Source organism: Buteo buteo, chromosome 10 (genome assembly GCF_964188355.1).
Source record: "Buteo buteo chromosome 10, bButBut1.hap1.1, whole genome shotgun sequence".
NCBI classification, from domain to species: domain Eukaryota; kingdom Metazoa; phylum Chordata; class Aves; order Accipitriformes; family Accipitridae; genus Buteo; species Buteo buteo.
Genome location: NC_134180.1, coordinates 34,901,822 through 34,924,323, shown reverse-complemented (window position 1 = coordinate 34,924,323; position 22,502 = coordinate 34,901,822). Strand labels below are relative to the sequence as shown.

The following is a 22,502-nucleotide window of genomic DNA, read 5'->3' as shown; positions in this document are numbered from 1 at the left end:
TTAAAAACATCTTTTTGAGGCAGAAAAGCCATAACGGCATCACCTGCCCACGAGACAGAGAGCAAGGCTACTGCTGCTGTGGGCAGGGGACAATACAGGGTCACGGTCTTTCCGTCTCACCTCCATCTCCTGCAGAGGGGAGGTCAGGGTTTACTCATACAGCTCACTTGCCCATTACTTAGAGCTTGTTCTGACTTAAAACTGAGCCAAAAAAAGACCAAGTATCCCAACTTCTCAGCATCACACATGCTGATCTGCAGGCAGGGCTGAGCCCTGGCAGGCAGAGCTTGCCATCAGTCTGAGAAACCAGGGGAGCTCCTCCAGTTCACTGACTTGCTGGCGTGTCTGGCAGCTCATTTAACCTTCAGTGTTTCTCTTTCACCTCTGGTCCTTTGCTCATTTTCTCAGTTTAAGTTTAAACTCTGCAGTACAGAGACAGCATGGGAAGTTTTCGCAGGTACTACAGCGAGTGGAGCTAGCAGTGCTTTCTTAAGCCTTGCAATACCAGAATTGGAGGGAGTTGGGTAGGATATTTTTTTCCTTTAAATAAAGCTCTGAGAGATGATACAGAAATCTGAGTCTGCTTTAAAAAGAAAAAACAGCTTTCCTATGCCTTGTGGTTGTTGGACAGAAACAAACTAACCAAAAAAAGGGAAATCAGAAAGCAAAATAAAAAAAAATACAAGCTTCAGATGGTTTCTAACCAAATTTCATGCTCTCTAAGTGCCTGGCAGGCTTTCCAGTCACACAGGCTTTAGGGCACAAAAATCCCCTTGAGTAACATCAAACTCCTCAGCAACTTGGGAGCTTTAGGGCATTTACTGTTGAGAAAAGGGACCAGCGGCACAGGAAAGACCTGTGCCCGACAGAGACCTCTGCCCAAGGGTTCCCACAGTTTTGTGTTCAGGTCCCTGCTCTGCCTCCAGCAACACCCGATGAAATACAAGGAAGCTATTCAGCCATATGTCCTTGGCACTGCTCTAAAACACCCCCAGCCCCTCTCAGACAGTCCAAAGGAGCCAACAGCTTTGCCCCTGAGCAAACCAATGCAGTAATAACTAAACCCAGAGCTCTCACCTCCGCTCCTTCCCTGGATCCCAAAACAGGGGCTGTAAGGACCAGCATTTCTTTTCCTGGGCATGAAATCCTGGGCTCCGGTCAGCAATTCTGCACTAACTTCTGGGGACCAGCAGGAGTCCAGTTAGCAAGTGCCTGTCCTCACCCATCTGGGCTGGGTTCCCTGCTGGAACTAATTAGACCAATTAGTAGCACATGAGGGTTACTCTGCATTTGTACCAAGGACTGCCACATGTGGCTATTTGCCAAAGACCTTACATATTTCTGTCCCCTTCAGCATTTCCTTGGCTGTTTGGGGGAGCTCTTGTCTCCCCGCTTTTATCCTTTTCCCCCAGAGCTCATATTTTTGTGGGATTGTGCAGTTTAGAGAGAGGGCAGATAAGACAGAATAACAACCAAGCTAATTAAGGTTCTGCATGTGCCTCTTGTCGTTAGCTGCTGTGGTGACTCTGTGCCTACTCAGACAGCAGAAACCTACCTGCTCTCCCCAAGGGACTCAAAATCTCCCTTCTCCAGAGTAATCCCTATCACAGTGTCAGTTAATGGGCGAGTCATTTTTTCACAGTTTTCAAAATTAAGGTTATCACCTTTTTTATTATTATTACTATTAAGGCCACTTGTGCCTTATCATTTTAATTTACTGATGGTCTTAACTTTTAAAAATGTGTGTCATCTGAAGCGTAATTATCTAGTCTTTTACTGTGTGGAGGAGATGGACATTAGCAGGTTGGATGCAACTGCTGAGAGATGTCACATCTGTCAAGGAGGGCTGGACTCCCAAACTGGTTGTGGTTCTCAGACTCTGCTTGTAACTATGTTAACTTGTTCTTGAGGAACTTCTCTACCAGCGTGAGCAGGTGCCCTAAAAAATGGCACCGATGAACTTCCCTGAAGAAAAATACCTCCTCTCAATACTTTGGACAAACAGCAGAACTTGTTTATCATCCTGATCTAAGCACCCGGAATAACTTTGTGGGTAAATGACTCTTGACTCATTGAACTGATGCAGTGAATTCTCCCAAACCGCAGTAAGCCTGTTCTTCCTAAGGGACCACGTCCTGTTAACTGCACTGAGTTAGGAGCTTCTTTGGTCAAAACTGAGCAGCTGCTCTTTGCAAGCAAAGGCTGTTTCTCCTTTTGCCACTCATTTGGGCTGTGCTTTTGCTGAGTTTCAGAGTCCCTTTGCGAATTAATTTTCCCATCTGTAATACAGGTTGCTTAGAAAATGGGAATGCATCTAAGCATAGAGGAATAGGAGATCTACTGCAAAGGAGCTGCAAAGTCACTAGTGCTCGGTCCCCAACAGTGCTGCTCTGCTGTCTGCCAGTGAAGTGACACAAGACCCAGATGTCGCTGGAATAGCAGGAGATGCTGAGCCTACGTAGGGGACTGCTGCCAGTACCGGTCCTGCTCGTGCCCCATGCTCAGAATTACTGGCCATGCCCCAGCACGAGGCTTTGTCAATGTAACCCTGCTGGCATCTCCTCTTCTCTGCTCTCCACCAGCCAAGATGCCAACCCCATCCTGCCTCTTCCTATTGCCCTACCCTGAGGTCCTTTGGGGAAGCATGGGGCTGTTATTGCTGGAGGATGCCCAGGTAGTATCCGCACAGCCGTGGCTAAAGGCGTAAACAAGTCCATGTTTTTCCATCACAGTCATTTGGAAGAAATAATAGGGCGGAAGGGCAACTAGGAGATTTTGCCAAAAACCATCAATCAACAGACAAAACAACTGTAGCTACAGTCATTTCCCTCTAAAATTCCCCTGTGAAAGGGAATCGGGTGCTTACCACCCAGCTTTTCCCAGCAGCTTCACTTCTAGTGCTCCCTCTGCCAGCCCAGGACAGATCTCGCTTCTGAAGCACTTGGGGATGGAGAGACACCAGGAATGCTTCTCTGCCACCGTACCAGGTATGCGACTCCTTCACTAATGGAAAGCTTTCACCCAAGCTAATCTCGGAAAGTTGCCTAGTTAGTTCAGGATGGCAATGACAAACCTATCATGAATGCAGTGGCACAGAACAGCCGCAATAACTAAGTTGGCCCCATCTAGTTGTTCTCAATAGATGCAATTAAATAAACTGACAAAACCCCACGGCGTTCACTGTTGCCAAGTAACCAATATTAGCGGATCTCAGTGCAACAAAAAATCCACCCAAAAATATCTGTTTCTTTACGGGGATTTTTTTTTTTAAGTTACACCATTTTAAAAAAGCATGCTTTTTTTTATTAAAAATCAGGTCTTTCAATATACGGGAAATACTGTACAGCTTAATAATGATACTTTCAAGCTGCATCCTCCTCTCTGCGAGCCTGGCACCCCTCCTTGTGGTAGATTGAAGCAACTGTCGTGTGAGCAAAATCCTCTCTGCTGGGTTTTTTTCTTCCAAAAAGAGCACAGCTAAACACCCGAGACAGGCTTTCAGCTCTGGCACCGGGCATCGTCCTCTCCAGGTTGTGAACGTCTCCCGGTTAGAGATATAAACAACTTCTCCCTCTCACTAGAAGTCAACTATAAGCACGTGTTTCAAACATAATTAAAGTGGGGGGTGTAGATCCGTGTGACACAGTGGAACAGTTACACTACCCAATCTTAATGTTTGTTTAAAGGTTACTTTTGGATGAAAGCTGGTTAGAGAATAAATAACAGATGCTGGAGGCATCCATTATGTATTTTTGCAATTAGCAGAAAATCTTGGTACTTTTCTTAAAGAACATACATAATTTTGTGGGATGTTTATTGCTGGAAGCAATCCGCTTTTGCTGGCAAGAACAGCATCCAAGAGCCCAGGGAAGCTTCACAAGAAGTCACACATGGTAAGCCAAATGTAATGCTTGCTTCAGGAACAGCACTTAAAATCCTGAGCTCTCTGTTGCAAGGAAGCGGTCAAATCCACTTTCTTTCTGCAGAAAATTTTAAATTAGAAAGAACATGGTAAAATTATCCCTGTTTCTATTTGCCATGGACACTTTGATTACCCAGCAAAAATGTGGCTGCTGATTATACTTTCATTTGAAAAATGCATCCAGGATGTTTCATGCCACTGTTGTCTTCTATGCCCAAGGGCTTCTCCCGTGGTCCGGCTACCATCTCCGCTCTTGGGGTAGGGAGATACTACTACACCTTGGGAAATCCAGGATGCATGGCCTGGAAAGGAAAATGGAAGCAAGGAAGCCACTACAGCTCCCAGAGAGCATCTCCCTCTCACAGAAGTTTGTGTGGGAGAAGTATGAGGTGGGGCAGCAGCTTGACTTTGGCCTGTGCCAGCCCTCCCCCTGAAATAAAGACGCTGATGATTTCCATCATATCCAAATGAAACCAGAGGAGGTATTCAGACAAGAACAGAGGTATTTGGCTTAGAACATAACATGGACCTCGGCATACTTGGTGACCACAGCTGGGGACTTCAGCTCGTTCTGGTTTAAGACGACAACAGTAGTAACGCCCCAAACAGCAACCTAAAGAGATAGTTTTATGTTCAGTCAGGAAAGAGGACCACCACATATTACATCCCCAAACACCTTGATAGAGCCTGATAGTCCCTGAAGATCTCCACGATACATTAAGCTTCACTCCTAAGATGATCCAATTAAGAATGTATCATAAAATCTCTCTTCACATCTCAGGGCACTAAATGAAAGTGTGTGCTGAGCACAAAAGTTGTACAAGATACCACTTCCATGTACCATCCGCATGTCGTTACACTTTGGTAGTCGCACAACAATCTGCCATTTTTTACCATGAAGAAACTGCATTGTGCTAAAAAGCCCTCCAGAATAAAGCAGATAATATCTTTTGGGATGGCGCCTTGTATTTTCCAAGAGTTGTCTCGCTGCAGCAGCTATTACAAGAAACTTAACCAAACCCTCCTATTTGTAAATTAGAAAGAAAAAGCACAACTCAAACTGGTATTTGGTTTAGGACTGAATGGTTCGCACAGTGCTTAAGAAGCATTTTAGACAAAAGCGAGCTTTCTGCCAAACATTTGAGGGGAAGAGAAAATTTCTGCTTTGCCATCTGAATGCAGTTACAAACCAGGATGACAAAATAGCCTGGCATTGTTGCCCACAGTGAAATAAGCTGTGCATCTTGTTCTTCACAAGCACAGCTTCATTTGTCTTCATCCTGCCCAGTTTAGCTTCTACAGCTTTACCCTAAAGACAAATTCCTGTCTCCACAACCTCTGGAATTCAAGGTGGCAGAGTCAATGAGGGGAGACAGGCAAGTTCTGGGCTTTTGCCTAAATCTCTATACAGCATAATCATGAAATAGCTAGACTAAATAGAGGCATCACTGCTGTGCAGAAGAGATATGTATCTAAAGCTGAAGTCTGACTAGTGAAGCAGAATTGACAGCTTCTTTTAAGCGTCTTTCCTCCCCTCCTCAATCATCTCGCTTGCTTCTATTGAAGTATAACAAGTCATTGCTAGTTTAACATCTAGTGATTGAGGAGTTTTTTTCATGCAACTACTGCTAAGCACTGTGCTGAAGCAAGACAGACACATCTGATCTCACCCATATAGGAGAAAAGACAGAGGTACTACATTGAGATTTTCCGTAGTTGAAAAAAAAAAAAAAGCACAATGTGCTTTACATCAGTTTTGTAACAGATTATGTACCAAGTTCATTGGCAGAAACGGGTTCTGATTGTTCCAGCTGAAGGTATTTAAAGATTTTGTTTCTTTTGCAAGGCACACAGAGATTGGTAAGAGCACCCGCTTCCCCATCCCAAAGAGCATCTGCAATTCAGAAAGGTAAGGAAAAGATGTTAAAAGGCAGAAAGCAAAGAGGATAGAGAATACATCAGCTGAGCAGATTAGAAGACTCAATAAGGGCGCCTATTGTTACCAACAGAAACACTCTACAGACCACAGGCTGAAAACCTTCATCTTAAACTAAGCAATCCATGAAAAATAGCAGAGCTGCAAGATTAAATTCATCTGTGCCCCCCTATCTCCACTGGAAGACTTATAAAGGTCTGCAGATCAAAAGAGTGTGAGAACTGCTACTATATGAAACCAAAAGTCTTAATATTTTTGTTACTGTCTCCTTTGTTACCTGATTAGCTGAATCCTCTTTGCATCGTCTTGCAGTTTTCATTATTAGCTGTTAACCCTGGGATCTTTGGACTGTGGCGAGCGCACAGCCCCAGGTGCCCAGTCTCCAAGTCCTACTGTTCCGTGCCTTGAAGAAATAACCCGATCGTGCCCAGTGCTGGCCCCCCCGAGCAGAAGGCCAGCTGAGTAGTCACACATCATAGCTTCCAGAGACATCTGTATCACAACAGGGACCAAACTGGTTCTGAACTTCAAACTAAGCAGAAAAGTAATCCCCTAAGCTGCAACTTTCCTAAATGCTGGCAGCTAGAAACTGCCAACCGGTAACGACAGTTGGCAGCTCCGGTCTGAACTGAGGTTTTTGTTTTTTCCATTTAACTCTCCCATTCTCCCCAGTTCAGCCTGGGCAGCACCCACTGTTATAAGACACAGCATTTTGCACAAGACCTTGGAACGCCCTCATGAACCATCTCTTCTTATTAAGGACAAATGTTGCTAGTGGGGAATATCTTCCACTGAGGCAATCCTCAACTGCATGCTTATGGTCTTCTCCGCCTGCCCCCGCTCCATCAACTTGGAACCTTTTGGGCAGGAATTTTCTGTTCAGGTCTCCCACTTTTGGGAGTGGGAAGCTTGCTTTGGGGAAAGCTACCAGAGCCTTGCCCCTGCCAGTCAGTCCTCGAGGAGAGGCTACAACGTCAGGGTGAGGTTTCAGCAAAACAGGTCGGTCTATACAGTTTTACCAGCAGAAAGATACCTACCACTGCTGGAAAATCCCCTGCTTTTCCCACCTCTTTCAGGCTGGCTCTGCAAATGTTTCCAGAGTAAGGTTTCAAGTTCAATATGTTGTTTACTGAAACCTACATGTGAATAAATAACCCATTTTGTGTCAAACCTTTACACAAAACATGAAGACTTATTTTAAAATATGTCTGGCAACCTCTCCGTTTCTTCTATGAAGAATATTATGCTGTGCCAATCTCCTTTAAGAACACAGTCTCAAATAAAGCACGTAGGCGTGTGCTGCAAAGCAGCAGAATGGCATTCGGGAAATCAGCTGGTGATTGAGCAAGGAAGCATGAGAAATCAAGAGAAAAAGTGTCTCCAACAGCAGCTGCACAATAGGTTTGTGTTTTCTAGTCTACTTCAGGTCCCCTTTCTTTCACCGATGGGCCAAATGAATTATCACCGCACAACTATACAAATAGAGTAATCTGATAAACCTACATAATCAAGGAAAGGTACCAATTCCACAGGCATTTGCCTGATCTTATGCTGTGCCTACCAGGGTCTTCAGGACCTCAGTTCTGATGGTGAAAACTGAACTTTTATACACATACCTTTGTGTATGCAGCCATGCAAGGTATCTAACACTAACAAATACACACTTTATAGAGATAGATACATATGAAAAATATCCCTTGTGATGGATTACTGTAAACCAAGCACTCGTGTTAAGCCACAGAACAAAGTTTATTAGATCTCCTCAAATTCTTTAAACAGTTTTGCTGCTAAACAGACACAACACATTGGCATATTGCCTTTAATCTTTATTTCAATCATAAGTCCAACTTGAAAGAATTGGTAACACATTTAATGGCATCTTCAATAAATAAAATGACAAAAAAAATCTAGTCTTTGCACAGACACATTACAATCCACTCCAAATTCAATATTGCCAAAACATTGTTTTTTTCTAAAAACTTGCTCCAAAGGTTTTTTTTTCTTTGTTTCAGCAATTAAATACACAGAAAAGTATATGATGGGAGAAAACAGATACTCTATTCTGAACAGAACTTGTAAAAACCAGTAACGTAGAAACAAAAGATAATTAAATCTCTCTAATTAGATTAAAAGAATCCTGTTTGAAGTCTTTTTGGAAAAACCCTGATTCTAACCTTCATATCAAAACATGCAGTTTCGCTGGATCCTATCCTATGTCAGCATACTTATACAATAAGAATTTAATTCCATGATTTTTTTTTAAGGGGAAATTCCTAAAGCAAAAGCATTAGCCTCCCACACTCACAAAAGTAGTCATGGTCCATATATTCTGCAGTAGCAAACAGCTATTTGTGCTCAGTCCACTGTTTGAACTCCTACCATACAGGAAAAGATACTGTAGTTTACCCTTTCTTTCTGACCCATCTCTTCCCCAGTCCAGCAGCCTCAAGAACCTCAGCAAGAAGAGAATTCATACAAATACAAATCTGGCCGCACAGATCATGCTGCAGGATGAGTACCAACACGTCTGATTCTAATTAGAAGCTAGGCTTAATTTAAAGTTTTTCCTTAAATAAAGTCACCAATAAAGAAAAGCTGAGCCCCAAGATTTCCAAATTGCAATTGCCTGTAATTTGCAACATCTATTAGCATATCACAAACCAATTACAGTGTCAGTTAATGTAGGAAGAACAGTCTACCACTAAAATTAGTTAAAAACACTCATCTTCAAGCCTTCTGGAGCCTTCTTCAGTGAAAGCTCAGGGCATGCAAGGAATGCATGGTTGGGGCCCCACATACCTATGCATACTATATAGAAGAGAGAAAAGGTTACTTTAAACAAAAGGCAGAATTACACCACATCTGTGCAAACATTTAAACCAGTTTGTTTCAACCAGTTATCTGCTTATCCCAACTATTGCTGATGACTGTACTTGGCTAATTCAAGAGAACGTGATGAAGCAAGACCCAATTTGTTTAAGGGAATGGTACTTTTTTCTGCAGGTATCTTCCCTTCAGCTGACCACGTAACAACAAAAGTGCAATAATTTACAATATTTTCAAACAAACAGCTATTAAAATTATACAATTTTAGGGAAACAAATTCACTAGTTTAACCATAAAAGTATTTCCCCAGGTACCAAACCTTAAAGCATTCAGTAATACAGTATTTCAATAATAATAATAATAATACAGAAATTCCCTTACACTTGTTACAAAAGACAGAACTGTTAGAAGATTTTGCTTATTGTACGCTATTTAAGAGTTTTGCCATCTTGTGAAGACCATGCTGTAATTAAGAATATAAACATCGTTTAAAATAAATGAGTATGGAAATACTGACCTGACTTTGAAATTATATTCTTAACCTTTTGCAAATGAAGACAAGGTAAAGCCCAGGGCCATGTCATCCAGGTACTCAAGAACTTACAAGACAGTTTACATCCAGAGTCATAAGAAAGCACCACTTTCCATGAAGTACTTTGTATGTCTACTCCTGAACAGCATATTATATAGTTTTGTGAGACCTGCTAGAACAGATTCTCATACTAACTGTAGCTTGACTTAAAGAATTTGGTTTTGGGAATAACAGGGAACTTTGTGACAAAATTGTTATCTGAAAAAAATCTCTGCTAAATTTGGTCCAAGCATCCAAAAAACAAACAAGGGCACATGGGTCCCTCATTGCTTAATGCTGCTGTTTAGTTGATCCTTTAAAAAAAAAAAAAAAAGTATATGGCAATAAGGAGTAAGAAGGGCTGCCCACGACAGGCACAGAACTGTGACAGAATAAATAGTCTCTTCAGAGAGATACTTCAACTGTGGTTTCACCATGTCAGTAACTGAACTTGTACTAATGCAGAACCCTGAAATTTGTATGCTGTAGCCACAAGAAATGATTTCTTATTTAAAAAACAGATCCATTTGTAATTAACTGCTTTTCCAATCATCATTAGATATGTGAAAAACAATAAAAAAATCTTTTAAAACAATTACAAAGAGTGGACTGCAGTAGCAGCTATTCAAGCAAGATTCAAGCACAAGTTTAAATGAACTTTCAAGCTGGGAATTAGCCTTCTTTGTCGAAAATTTGTACAACTTTTTCAAAAACCTACAAAGAGAGAGAGTAATACTCATTTTATGAAGTGTTAGTCAAACAGTTACTTCAACTTAAACCAGCATACACAATAATTGAGAGTATTTTAAAAAATATATAGGTTTTTCTTAAAACATTCACTAATTCTCTAATAGTGAAATTGGCATCAATTCTGGGAAACTGAGACAGAAGAGCAATACAACTTCAGAAAAGCAAAAGCTCATGAAAGTGAAAAAGACAAGACACTGTTAAACACAGAAACGCTGAAAAGTTCTTTAGTTCAGCTCATGTTCAAGCAGAACTAATTGATTTCTTAAAGTTATTCACATCTTAATCAGTTCTTCAAGGGTCAAAATGAGAGTTCCACAACCTCCCTCAGTAATACACATCAGTGCTCGATTAGCACACTAACCACACGCACACACATCTCAGAAGAATGCCAAAACTATGTACCCTGCCACTGTCACCCCCGTGGTTTTTTGGCTTATATACTTACTTCATCAACAGACTTAGAAGCATCCACTTTTCTGACTTTTCCCATTCTCTCATACAAATCTATTATAGGCTTAGTAGACTGCAGATACGTATGAATTCTAGGAGAAAACACAGGGGGAAAAAAGCATTACATAGCAAAATATAAACAGAAGGGAACTGAAAAGCTTTGAAGATGGTACCTCTTTTCCAGACTCTCCCGATTATCATCACTCCTACCACTGCTCTTGCCTCTTTCAAGACAGCGGCCAATACATATCTACAAAAAACATCAAAAGAATGATCACAACCAAGAACACAAGGTGCTATCTTGAAAGCAGGAACAAAACAATAATCCTGAAAAATCTAAATAGGCCAGACACACAAAATACTGTCCAGATCTGGTGGATGTAACCAGAATTCACATGGAAAGTTAGATTCTTCCAGAGAAAAAGGACGATAGCTTCACACTTCACCAGTTTATTAAAATGGGGGCTCTTAAAATGGGACAGGGGTCAGTGGAAGTAAAAGCGACATCAAGCTCTGCGGTTCGACTGGGACTCCGACTTGAGACATTTAAAGAAGAAAATTACCTGATTTTCAAGGATGTGTTCAGACTTTCTGAAAAGCATGTCAAATTAGACTACTAATATATGCCTGCACTGAAAGAAAGTTGCTGCGTGTTCTCTCAAGAATTTTGTAAGGCTACATACTAAGTTATTGTAAGTTAAAATGTTCTTACTTGACATTGTTATAACAAAGACTTAAAAATCAAAATCTAAGTAAAAACTGAAGAACTAACCATAGTTAAAAGCTGCCCAACGAACTAAGTTTTGAACCATGAAGTTGAGTAAGCAGTGCTGACACATGTGCAGTTCATGAATACATTTATCCTACTCCTGCAAGAGGGCAATGGTTAAAAGTTATTTTTTCCTACAAAGTACACCCATAGTAAAAAAAATCCAGAAGATCATGAGGCATTGTTGTCTATTTTTTGTCTAGTATTTGTCTAGTAAACAAATCAGAACCAAAATTAACACTCCACCAAGTGAAAAAATTGATTTTATTTAAGTTTTTAAATAGAAAAAAATAACCCCTCACTTGTTCTTTGAGATTAAAAAATAATTGCAATTAATAAAAAAAAGTAACAAAATTTCTCAGGGAATTGGGGAAAAGGGTAAAACGAAGAAAGTCAATTTAAGGTGCTGGGATTCTCATATCCGTTTTTATGCCTCAAGGGCACTGACATATTAAAAAGACAGCATATCATGGCACTTGTTAAATGAATATAATGTATCACTGTCAAAATGCCCTTGTAATCTAATGACTTGCTGAATAAAATGTTGATTACTGGCTATCCTATAGCACATCTCATAACTATGAAAATAAAGACTGCTGCTGCCAGCACTTCAGAATTAAAGCAGACATTGCTATCAAGTTCATTTTGGACTAAACAGTTACTAAGAGTAAACTGAGTAATGTTTTCTGGAAATTAACCAAATAGTTTTGTATAACGTATTTAAAGTTTTTATAAATTTTCCTTAAGAATGCAATTGCCTGCAGTACTTCTTCAGTATAATTTATTCGCACGGTTATACCAAGTGCAATTAGCTGCCTGCTATTTCAAAAACACGCAGTTTTTCATCTGCAAAAACAAGTTGCCAAAAAATCCTTGAAAGTCACAGACAAAGTTTTCCTTCTACTCTTACACTAGTCCATTCACTACCTGACAGAGTTTTATTGTTCTTCTTGAATGATTCTCACAATATAGCAAGAAAGGAGGTGACAGAATAACACACTTCATTACCTCATTGTCACAATCAAAAAAGAGAACAAAAGAAACATCCGCCTTTCCATCCATAGTTTTATTCCAGCCTTGAAGATTATCTTCATTCCTGGGAAATCCATCAATCAAGAACTTGTTCTTCTGGGAATTGGCAGCCATTGTTTGATCCATAGCCTGATAAAAGAGAATTCAACTCATGATCTCCTGCACATACAATCATTTATCTACTTACTAAATTACCCTCAAAATGTTGACATGATAAATGGAGAAGCATTTATTTTAGGATTATTGCAGATTTACAAAATGTATTTTTGTTTCACCTTCAATGCATGCTAATTAATTCACTGATGCACCAATATAGCCTTCTTTCAAACTGAATTCACTATTTCATAAAGCTCAAAATCTCATAACACACAATTCCAGCTTTAAAGTTGATTTTCTACAAGATACTGGAAAGTGCTGTTACACAGTAAGATGCCAAAACATCCCTGATCTAGAGTTAATTCTAAGAGAAAAACTCTAGATAAATTTAGAGTGCCATGAGCAACAGAAGCCTTCTCTGTCTTAAAGGAGATACTCTGGTTTTCCTGAACACCTAATAAGGATAAAGGCTGGAGCTTTTCCTTCCACAGCAACATTAGCAGGTGCTTTTCCTCACCTGGCTATCTATTTTGATAAAACTTACAGAAACTTAGTACCTTTAAGGCCTCTAACCTGCAGTCAAATATGACTGAGCTGACCAAGAAGTCCAAAAGCTAGTTAAGGGAAATAAGAAATACAGAGTTTCACCAATTTCCTTAGAGCTACTAAAAAAGAAATAAAAAATAAAAATCCCATTCTCACAGATCCCCAGGTATCAGAGGCTATCACCTACTTCCCTCCAACAAGCCAGAAAGAAACATGAGTAATTGCCAAGAGAAGCCCAGTAGGTGATGTGCACCTGCGTGTCTGCCATTTCACACTACTCACACCAGAAGAAAGGCAATTCTTCCAGAACACAGCCACCATTTTGTTGCTTAGTCTGCAAGAGTGAACCAGCAAGGAGATAGCCCTTTCCTTACCCTCTTCAGCAAGCTGATTGTTATTTCAACCGGTACAATTTCTCCCTCCTTAATGTAGCTCTCAATGAGTTCTCCATACTGTGAGCCTGGCCTTTTTCGTTCATCTCGAAGGAGGTCACCAGCAGAAAGGTGCGTGTAGCCGTATTTCTGAAACATGCAAAACAAACAGGCATAGACTCCCTTCAATTAGTACATGTGCAAAGTTCACATCAGTCAGCAGTGTCAGCCACATTTATCTTTGCATTGCAACAGAAGAATACAGGGAATAGCATCTTGCTAGTGACAGATCATCTTGCTAGTGACAGATCTATTCCATCTTCAGTGTGTAATCTGACAATACAGCATATTCTGCATGCACAGAAACCACAGCTGTAGAGAGATTCTTGGGTAAAATGCTCGACAGGGCTTTGGTCAGGCGTTTGTGTACCGTTTTCAAAGGTAATTTTGTCATGTTTGGAAACAAGACCATCTCAAAGTCCCCAAGGCACTTCCTGAAACGTTACACTGTGCAATCAGATATTTAACAATCACTAAATTAGATACAAGCTATACCCCATCCTAATGGTTCAACTACTTAAAAATTTTAAGTGGTTATCAGTTACTGGGTCAAGTCTTGACTTAGAAAGTGAAAAGTTGCGATAGTGTCTTTCCTTGCTACGTTTACACAATAGGTTTGTAATTTTATCTCATTACCTACTTAAAGAAAAGCACATGAGGTGATTCCAGGTCCTTTGGAGCTGGAAGAATGTTTCGAGCACAGCATCAGTCAGGAATCCTTACATTCCCGTTGTGGTTCTGGCACCAACTTCCTCCTCTGCCTTGGTCAAATCACTTATAACTCTGCATCTAACATCGCAGCTACACAAACGGTGCTACACATGCACTCCTCTAAACCCAGCCCTGCATGCCTGCCCCTGCTACCTCTTTCCCTGGGATGAACGTGACAAACTCGGAGGGCAGCCCTTCGGGGAGTCTAGTGCCTTCTCCTAACGATGATGTGGCAGATGAAGGTAAACAGCTACACTGGTGCCACCCTATGTCACACCATGTAGAGTAAACAGAAAGAAGGCAGAGAGATCCGGTCCAAATCTATCGACTTGTTACCGGTACGCAGGAAAACAGCAGACACCATTACTCTCTTCTTTCACCTCAAACTGCACCTAAAAAAAGTTACTAATGCAAAATACCAATGAAAAGTATTTCTCAGGCATTTACCATCATAAACAGACACCTAGTGCAAACATACAAATACATGCTTACCAAAGAGAAATACATTGTTATAAAGGAAATTTCAGAGCACAAAACAATCATTTTCTCAGCTCATTTAACACCACAAGACAACTAACCAAGTGTACTATGCTCCTTCACCAAATATAGTCCATAAAAATAGGCAATAAAGACATCTCCTTGGTGATTACCTAAGCTAGCTATACACCCAAAACAGTACACCTATACAAACTCATCCTAAACTTTTTACACAAAACAAAAGCAGCAGCAAAAAACTTCAGGGTTATCAGCTTGGCTGCAGCAACATCCAAAGCAATTTTCAAAAAAGGTGTCCGAGCAGCATAATAATATGACTACACACTTTTTAAGGCTGTGAACTTGGGATTTAAAAACTTGGCTACTGGACTAAGTACAACAGAAATATTACACAACCCACTAAGTGACTTTAAAAACATTTCAGTTGCTTTCCAATTTCACCCACAAAAGCGTGGAAAGTTAGTTCTGCCATAGTCATAATTTAAGAAGGGATATAATTACCTAAATCTCCAAAACTCTACACAGCTGGCAAAAAAAGGAAGCAAGATTTTGCTCTAAATAACTGTGAAGAAAAAGCTCCACAGACATCCTCTATAAGCTCACTGTATTCCTGCTTTAATGTGCATTGCATTTGGATATGCGTATTTAATTGCAAATCTAAATATTAACTATGAACTACAGAAGCCATAAACCAGAATAAATCTTTCCTATAAGCAAGAAACCTTACTCTGCTGAACCCTAAATTAACATGTACTTCTTCTTGCTAACGTTAAAGAATGATGATATTTTTAACATCAAGTTTCTACAAAGAAGAAAACAGGAGGAAAATATAATCCCTTCGGTTTTAGAGGATTACCAAGCCATTTAATTTTCCTTGGCACTTCCCTTTTCATGCATGAAAACAAAATTGAGTCAGACAATTTTTGGAATCTCTGACTTTTGCAACAGCAAACTAAAATAGTTTTTAATGGCTGAACAGGAAAGTAAAAGATAGAAGTGTTTTAAAGTGCTGTTGTATAAATAGACTTGTTTTAGATAATAGTAAATTGTATTCTAGAGTAACCTTCAGAATGGATTAATCAAGCAATAAGAAAAACAAACCTCTCCTTCAGGGCCAAAACATCTATTTATTAACTGTACCGAGCCAAGAGCCAAAGAAAACATGTCGGTTTAAACAATGCAAACAAGCACAGAGAAAGGCTTGGCTGCTGCTCCATACACAGAAGGCTTCAGAGATGCAGTGCTCACACTACTCTTGCCAGTTTTAATCAATGCGTGCAGGGCACAAAGTTTTCTTTCATCTTAGGCAAGATAAACCCTCAGCAAGCGTCCTGAATTGGAGCAAATCGTCACATCCCCAAGAGCTCGCAAAAGAGACTGTGATGTAACTGCGCAAAAACCAGGGCAAAACACTCTCGCGTCTTGCCAGGGTTCGCCCTGTGCCAGCATGACTTTCCAGCAGTGCCAAGTACATCTTGATGCAATCCCCAGAACGTGACTTGTTGCAACTACTGCCTAATTCTTCTCCTCCGAAATCGGAAAGGGAGCAGGACTGTGGCTGCCAAACAATGAAAAAGCAGTTTCTCCAGTTCTTGAAGGATGCATATATGCCAGATTCATAAAGTCAGACTGAAAGGAGACTTGAAATAGAAACTGGGTTAAAAAATTTTTCCAAACATTTGGCTGCCAAGTATTGGACAAATTTTTAGATTACAGAGAAGAAAAAAGAAAATACAGAGTTAACTACTCTAAAACTTCTTTCAGAGATAATGCTTTCTGCTATGCTAGCAGACTGGAATGCTGTTCTATAAGAAGAAAAAAAGATTAAATGAATAAGTTGCTACTACACAAGTTCTCATTATTTTTAAAACTATTTTTATATTTGGAGAACCATAATCCAAATCTCTTCTGAAAATTAACTGTGAATGAAAAAGATGAAAATCAGCTGTCTTCAGCACCACTGTAGACATCTTCCTCCTTTGCATTAAAAAAAAAAAAAAAAATCACAGGGATGTGGGAAGGCAAACTCAAGTTTCCATCAATCCAACTACAGAGGTGTTACTCAGAACAGCACTTAAGAGTACTGTATAGAGCAGAGCAAAATATTGCTCGCTCGTTTGTCTCACAGTGGCCTTGTAAATCAGTCCCCATTCAGCAGGACAAACAGGGACATGCAACCTATAGGCTCCACATCTCCAAATTACAAGCCGAGACTGCAGCCTCCCTGGGATGCCCTTCTCTCCCCTGCCCTGTAGCCACTTCCATCTTTCTTCTGTCAACCAGGATTTGCGACTTCCACTCCGCAGACAGAACATGCTTTGTTTTCAGTAAAACAAAAAAAATAGATGAATACAACTGAAAATACATGAGTCATATCTGTGTCACACTTTAATAGGGTGGAGTCTGCCCTAGCAATCTTCTTGAGGCAGTAAGAAAGGATCAGTAGTGTGCAGCAGCTGCTGCTGGGACTCCTTACACAGCCAGCTTTCGAGGGGCACAAAGTTTATTTCTGATTCAGCCCTGTGTGGTCCAGCAACACATCTCTCCACTAAACACACAGCTTGAGACTTCCTTAAGTGAGCAGAAGCCAAGAAAAAGCAAGAAAAACACAAATTACTACTTTGACCTTGACTCCCATCTTGGCTTATCATTGTTACTCTGAAAATGAAAGTCACAGGTCTTAAGATCTAAACAAATAAAACACAAACTTTTATTGCCCTAGTTCTGACCTGTCATATCTTGGGCAACCTTAATAAACAGCCGAAATTTGCTCCATACACCATTCAAGAACTAGTTAGAAATAGAACTGAGTAAAGCCTGCAGCCTTCATTTTGTTTTTGTGGGGGGTTTTTTGGTTTGTTTGTTTTGTTTTTTTTTTTACCTAAAAAAGCTTTTGTTTGTCCTATTAGCAATTAGCACATGGAATTAAAACTTTGGGGTATAAACTATAATGCAGTAATAGACCTTCTGTCTCCTTATTCCAATAAAAAAAAAATTGAAGACATTTTCTTAGTTTGAAATATGTTCTTGCCTCTGGGGGAGGAAAAACAAACAAAAAACCCCACATTAACAAAACAAAACGCACAAAGGAGATCCCGCTGACAGCACCCCCAGGGAAGGGGGGGCAAACAGAGCACCCCAGTGCTTCAGGAATGCTGAGCTCAATAAAAGGCACCCAGTAAGTTTGAATTTTGGACTTTCCCAAAGCCCAGTGTTCTGCAAAATGGAAGCGTATAGGGATAAATCTTCAGGGGGTAGGTTTAAACGATCACTCACCATGTTTTAAAAAAAGCTCCAAAGTTCAGAAATATAAACTTATTTTCATCAAAAACAACTATGAGAACTTAAGGCTAAGTAGAATACTAATACTTGGCACTCTTGAAAGAGATTTCAAAAGTTGAGTTTAAAGTAAACAATTTTAAAAACGTTTTTATTTCAAGGAAGTTAACACTGTCTCTCAACCAACTTCCAGAAGACAATTAACACACAACAGCAAAACCTAAATCCACTGCTACTTTCAGAGGAGTGTTTCTGATACAATGAGTTCTTCTTTGCATTGTTTTCTTCACCCTAGGAAATCTCCTTATCATATATCCCAAAGCAACTTAACAGCTTTTTCCATTTGGATATTAACTTACGCTCTTATAAAAGGAGAAGGCTTCAGCATCCCACCTCGTGGAATTAATTTTAGATTTAACCACAAACATACAGGATCAGGCTGTGGTGGAGGTGAATTACATTTTAGGTACACAGAGAGGGATGTCTTGCATACTCCAAATCCCTACAGAATCACCTTGCCAAAACAAACAAACAAAATACAACTCAAATCTTGCTTGGAACACAGACAAATGGTTTAGTTATTATTCTTCCCACCAACCAAAGAGCTTTGCATTTCAGGCAAAGGTTATAAGGATTTGAAATTTAAGTACATGAAAGCATATTTTGTGCAGATTTGAAGAATGCATTTTTTGCCTTGACTTCACCATAACCATTTCATGAGCAAAGTTCAGAAGTCAGCAATAAAACACATTCATTTTGCCCTACACACACATAATAACCTCACAGTCACAGAAAATACAAACACTGTGGAAAGCATGAAGGTTATTGCAAGAACCCGCATTCAAGTGACATCATTCAACTACCTGCTCAAATATTCTGCCTCACATGACAGCTGTGCAACAGTCCCAGATGATGGCAAGCTCCACCTAACAGAGCTGTGGAAGATTTCAGGAGTTAATCTGCAGAGCTGGATACGAACTTAAGAGGGAATTCTGCTTCATCCCTTCCTAAACAGGGGGAAATGGTCCAGAGCAGCAGTTTTGCTGCATGTGCATTTCAGTGACAATTCTGTGAGTTTGTGGAATGTACACGAGTCTTTCTTCCATATCGGAGAAAACCAGCCTGGTTCAGCTGTCTCCTCCAACCTTATCTGTGAAGATAAAGAAACCTAATCGCTTACCTGCTGTTCCCTTTCGTACACCGTGTCAATACCCATTTCCACTTGTTATTGCGTCTTCTTCCCTCAAATAATTTCTCCATTTTGGTCCAAATTTGGTATGCATACATGCCTTCTCCAGAATGAGGGACTCCAGCACACACATATTGAGCCGTTATGATTTAGGTTACTACTTAAAAAATACATATTTCGCCTACAACATGTGATAGCCATCTCCCTTTTCTGAGAATGTAGAGCATAGTCAGCAAAACAATTACAACACTACTTTGAGAAATCATTCCCAGGTAGTACGTAATACCTGCTTTACAAAACACAGATATCCTTGGTTTGTTAATAAAATCGTTTAACGCTAAAAGCATACAAGATCTCACCTCAGCAAAGTGAGACTTCTTCCACATGTGTGATGTGCTCTGTCCCAAATCTCCAGTATGAATAGCAACTGAGAAATAATTATAGCCCATACTGACTTTTTGTTCAGCACACACTTCAGATTTACAGCAAGATACTGAGTCAGATTCATTCCAAATGTAAGCTAATATTATTCAGTCCGTTTACAACAAGGATGAATGAGGTTTATTATTACTCAGCTACAGACCCTTTTCTCTGTGGCAAGCTGCCAACAGGGTTTAAAATCCTAACAAAAATACACCTTCAACCTAAAGGCAACATTGACTGCATACAGGCTATTCAACCGCCTGCACCAGGGCTCTCTGGGGGGCTGCTAGGGGCCAGGCCAAGGACGTGTGCTTAAAAGAGGTGCTGCTCTCCAGTACGTCTGCTGTGTTTCATCCACACTTCCCTGTTCATGTCCCCTTTTTCGAAAGTTTTCTAGCAGGCTTGCATCAGTCCAACTCTCCCTTCAACCACCTCAGACCCTCTCTCCCTCAAAATTTAGCCAGCAGCTCCTGTAGAGGTGTCCGAGCGAGCAGGAAGGCCAACCATTGCAGACGGCGAGTCCGAGTGCTTTCTATTGTCAGCCCACTGACTTCAATAAACTTCTTTCCATGCAATGAACAGGATTAGCAGAATTAAAGCAAATTTACATTTATTAGTATTTGGACTTCCCTTTCCAGGCTTAGAAAAGAAAATAAATACAGTACAAGCAAAGTTAACTTTCTTCTTTCATTTTGAGCTGCAAATACAATTCGAGTAGCAATGACTCATTTGAACTCCTCCTAATAAAGTGGTCTTTATCCAATTATATTAACCTATCAAGCCAAAGGCATTTATACTTCTAAACATAGGCCAGCGGCCACACAAGGTACTTCAGCCCTGAGGCTACATTAATGGTTTGGTGAAAGCCATTAATGACAGCCTACAAGATTCCCCTGCAGTTTAAGCTCATTTGTTTGCTATGTGCCAGGGGCAGAATTTGACCTTACCAAAAAGGCTTTATGAGCACTACGAACCTTTCATTCCACAATTTAATTTAATGAATAAGCTGGTTTGAATGAGAGTCTGCAATTTGTGGTTAAAATCCTTCAGAACGAAGTCATAACGGCATTTTTCAGTCTGGACCAAATTTGCATAACTTAGTTATACAACACTGAGGACTGGGATATAATGGCAGCGTGGATAAACTGCAACAGCACTGCCAGGGCATCACCAGAATAGACAACACACAAAATGTGCCCGTGCCAGGAGTTGCGGGGGTTTTTTCCACCAATAGTTTCAGAAACATGGGCATTGCTACAGTTCTTAGACATTCCTTTTGGTGCAGGTATGGATAAACTTTGATCCTATATGGCTTTTAACAAGAAAAATATATACAACTGCTCAGGGGAAAAAAAAAAAGAAAAAAAAGAAGCTGTTTCAAATCCAACATACACGCTTGGAAGCACTCAGCCTTAACTACTTCTGTAATTATTCACCTGGATACAGTGCACTTATCCCTCTGTTTTTTTGGTTTTTAAAAGGATGGTACTACACCACGCAGCATTCACCGTTCTTTCTTAGATACTTGTCCTATCTCAAAGGGCTGTAAAAACGTATTTGGAAAACTGAAAATAAGAAATATATAGCAGAAAGTCTTCTCAACCTATACCATCAGTTTTAGGCTCTTTGAAAAGAGAGGAGAAGATTAACCATCTATGAGGTCAGGACATCCTTTGACCTCTACCATATTCTGTGGTAGAACAAAACTTTAGTTCTATTTTAAACATTTTACTTTCACATCTTACAGAAATGGCACCGGATCAGAAAGCCAACACCCTGCAATGTCTATCGTACCAGCTCTTACATTTAAGGGGCAGGCTTCAGAAGACATAGACCTTGATCCCACACATTTGAAGTCAATGTATTCCCAACCACTGTAAACCACACCGCCTCCATTCCCAGGCCACAAAACCGGCAGGCTGGAGGCGTGTGGGTGGCAGCCCCGCAATCACCTACGTGGCCAGGCAGACGTGTACAGAGCCACCCACTCGGGCTGGGCTGCACGGCCGCCCTGACACCGCACCACCGCCCAGGCGGCCCGCAACTTCTGGAGAGCCACGCTCCTGCCCCTCCGCCAAGGCACAGCGCCCGAAAATGCCACGGCCTCCAAACCCCAAGCAGGTGTCCCACCGCCCAGGGCGGATGATGCCAGCGCAGGCAGACCCACCCGCGCAGTGGGGATCCCCGGGGGGCTGAGGGAATAAAAGGCAGAAGGAGGACAAAGGCCTGCCCTTAACCAGCCTGCCTGACAGGGGCTGGAAGGGGAACGGGGAGGGGGGCTGGACCGGGGGCTGCCCCCGCTGCTTCACCGCCTGAGGGGGAGATGTGGGTCAGTTATTTTTATTTGATCGCCTCCGAGGCTAGACAAAAGCCCAGACCGCAAGGGAGGTGCGGGGCCCGCCGCCGGGCGAAGGGGGACGCGCTCCCCGCAAGCGACCACCCCGAGGAGAGGCAGACACCCCCCACCCCCGGCCGGGCCTACAACTCCCAGCGTGCCCCGCGCCCCCGCCCGCACAGCCCCCCGCAGCCGGAGCCCCGCGGCACGCCGGGACGCGTAGTCCCGTACCCCCCCCCCCCACACACACACACTCACTCCCCCCATCCCCGGCGGCGGGTCCGCTGCCCTCACCTCCACGATACGAGCGCACTGCGTCCCCTTGCCCGCCCCGGGCCCGCCGAGGACGAAGACGACGACGGGCTTCATGAGGAGAAGGAGGCGGCGGCGGAGAAGCAGCAGGACGACAGAGGCGGCGGGGCGGCGGCCAAGGGGCGGCCGTGGAGCGGGCAGGGAGCGGCGGGCACCGAGGCCAGGGCTGGGGATGGAGCTGAGGCAGAGCCGCCGCCGCAGCTGCCGCTGCTGAGCTGTCCCCGCCGAGGGAAAGTGCTTCCGGGTCCCCGGCGGCGCGCGCCGACCGGGAGGGGCGGGGCGGGCATGTGCGCGCGAGGGCCGCCAGCCGCCGCTCAACCATCCGGTCCGACGTTCCCCCCCTCTCCCGCCCGCCGTGCGCTTCTCCTCCCAACCCGCTCCGGTGCGCAACCGGGCGACGCACCGTCCTCCGGTGAACGCTCGGCCTGG

At 41.9% G+C, this 22,502-nt stretch overlaps 1 protein-coding gene across 1 annotated transcript; it reads right to left on the bottom strand.

Moving 5' to 3' along the window:
- Positions 1 to 7,585: 7,585 nt before the first annotated feature.
- CMPK1 (cytidine/uridine monophosphate kinase 1) lies at positions 7,586 to 22,311 on the bottom strand. The gene is made up of 6 exons (XM_075037062.1): positions 22,056 to 22,311; positions 13,273 to 13,419; positions 12,233 to 12,385; positions 10,629 to 10,705; positions 10,451 to 10,547; positions 7,586 to 9,969 (listed from the first exon to the last, which is right to left on the bottom strand). The coding sequence occupies exons 1-6, from the start codon at positions 22,128 to 22,130 to the stop codon at positions 9,928 to 9,930; spliced, it is 591 nt and encodes a 196-aa protein (XP_074893163.1). The 5' UTR covers positions 22,131 to 22,311; the 3' UTR covers positions 7,586 to 9,927.
- Positions 22,312 to 22,502: the final 191 nt, after the last annotated feature.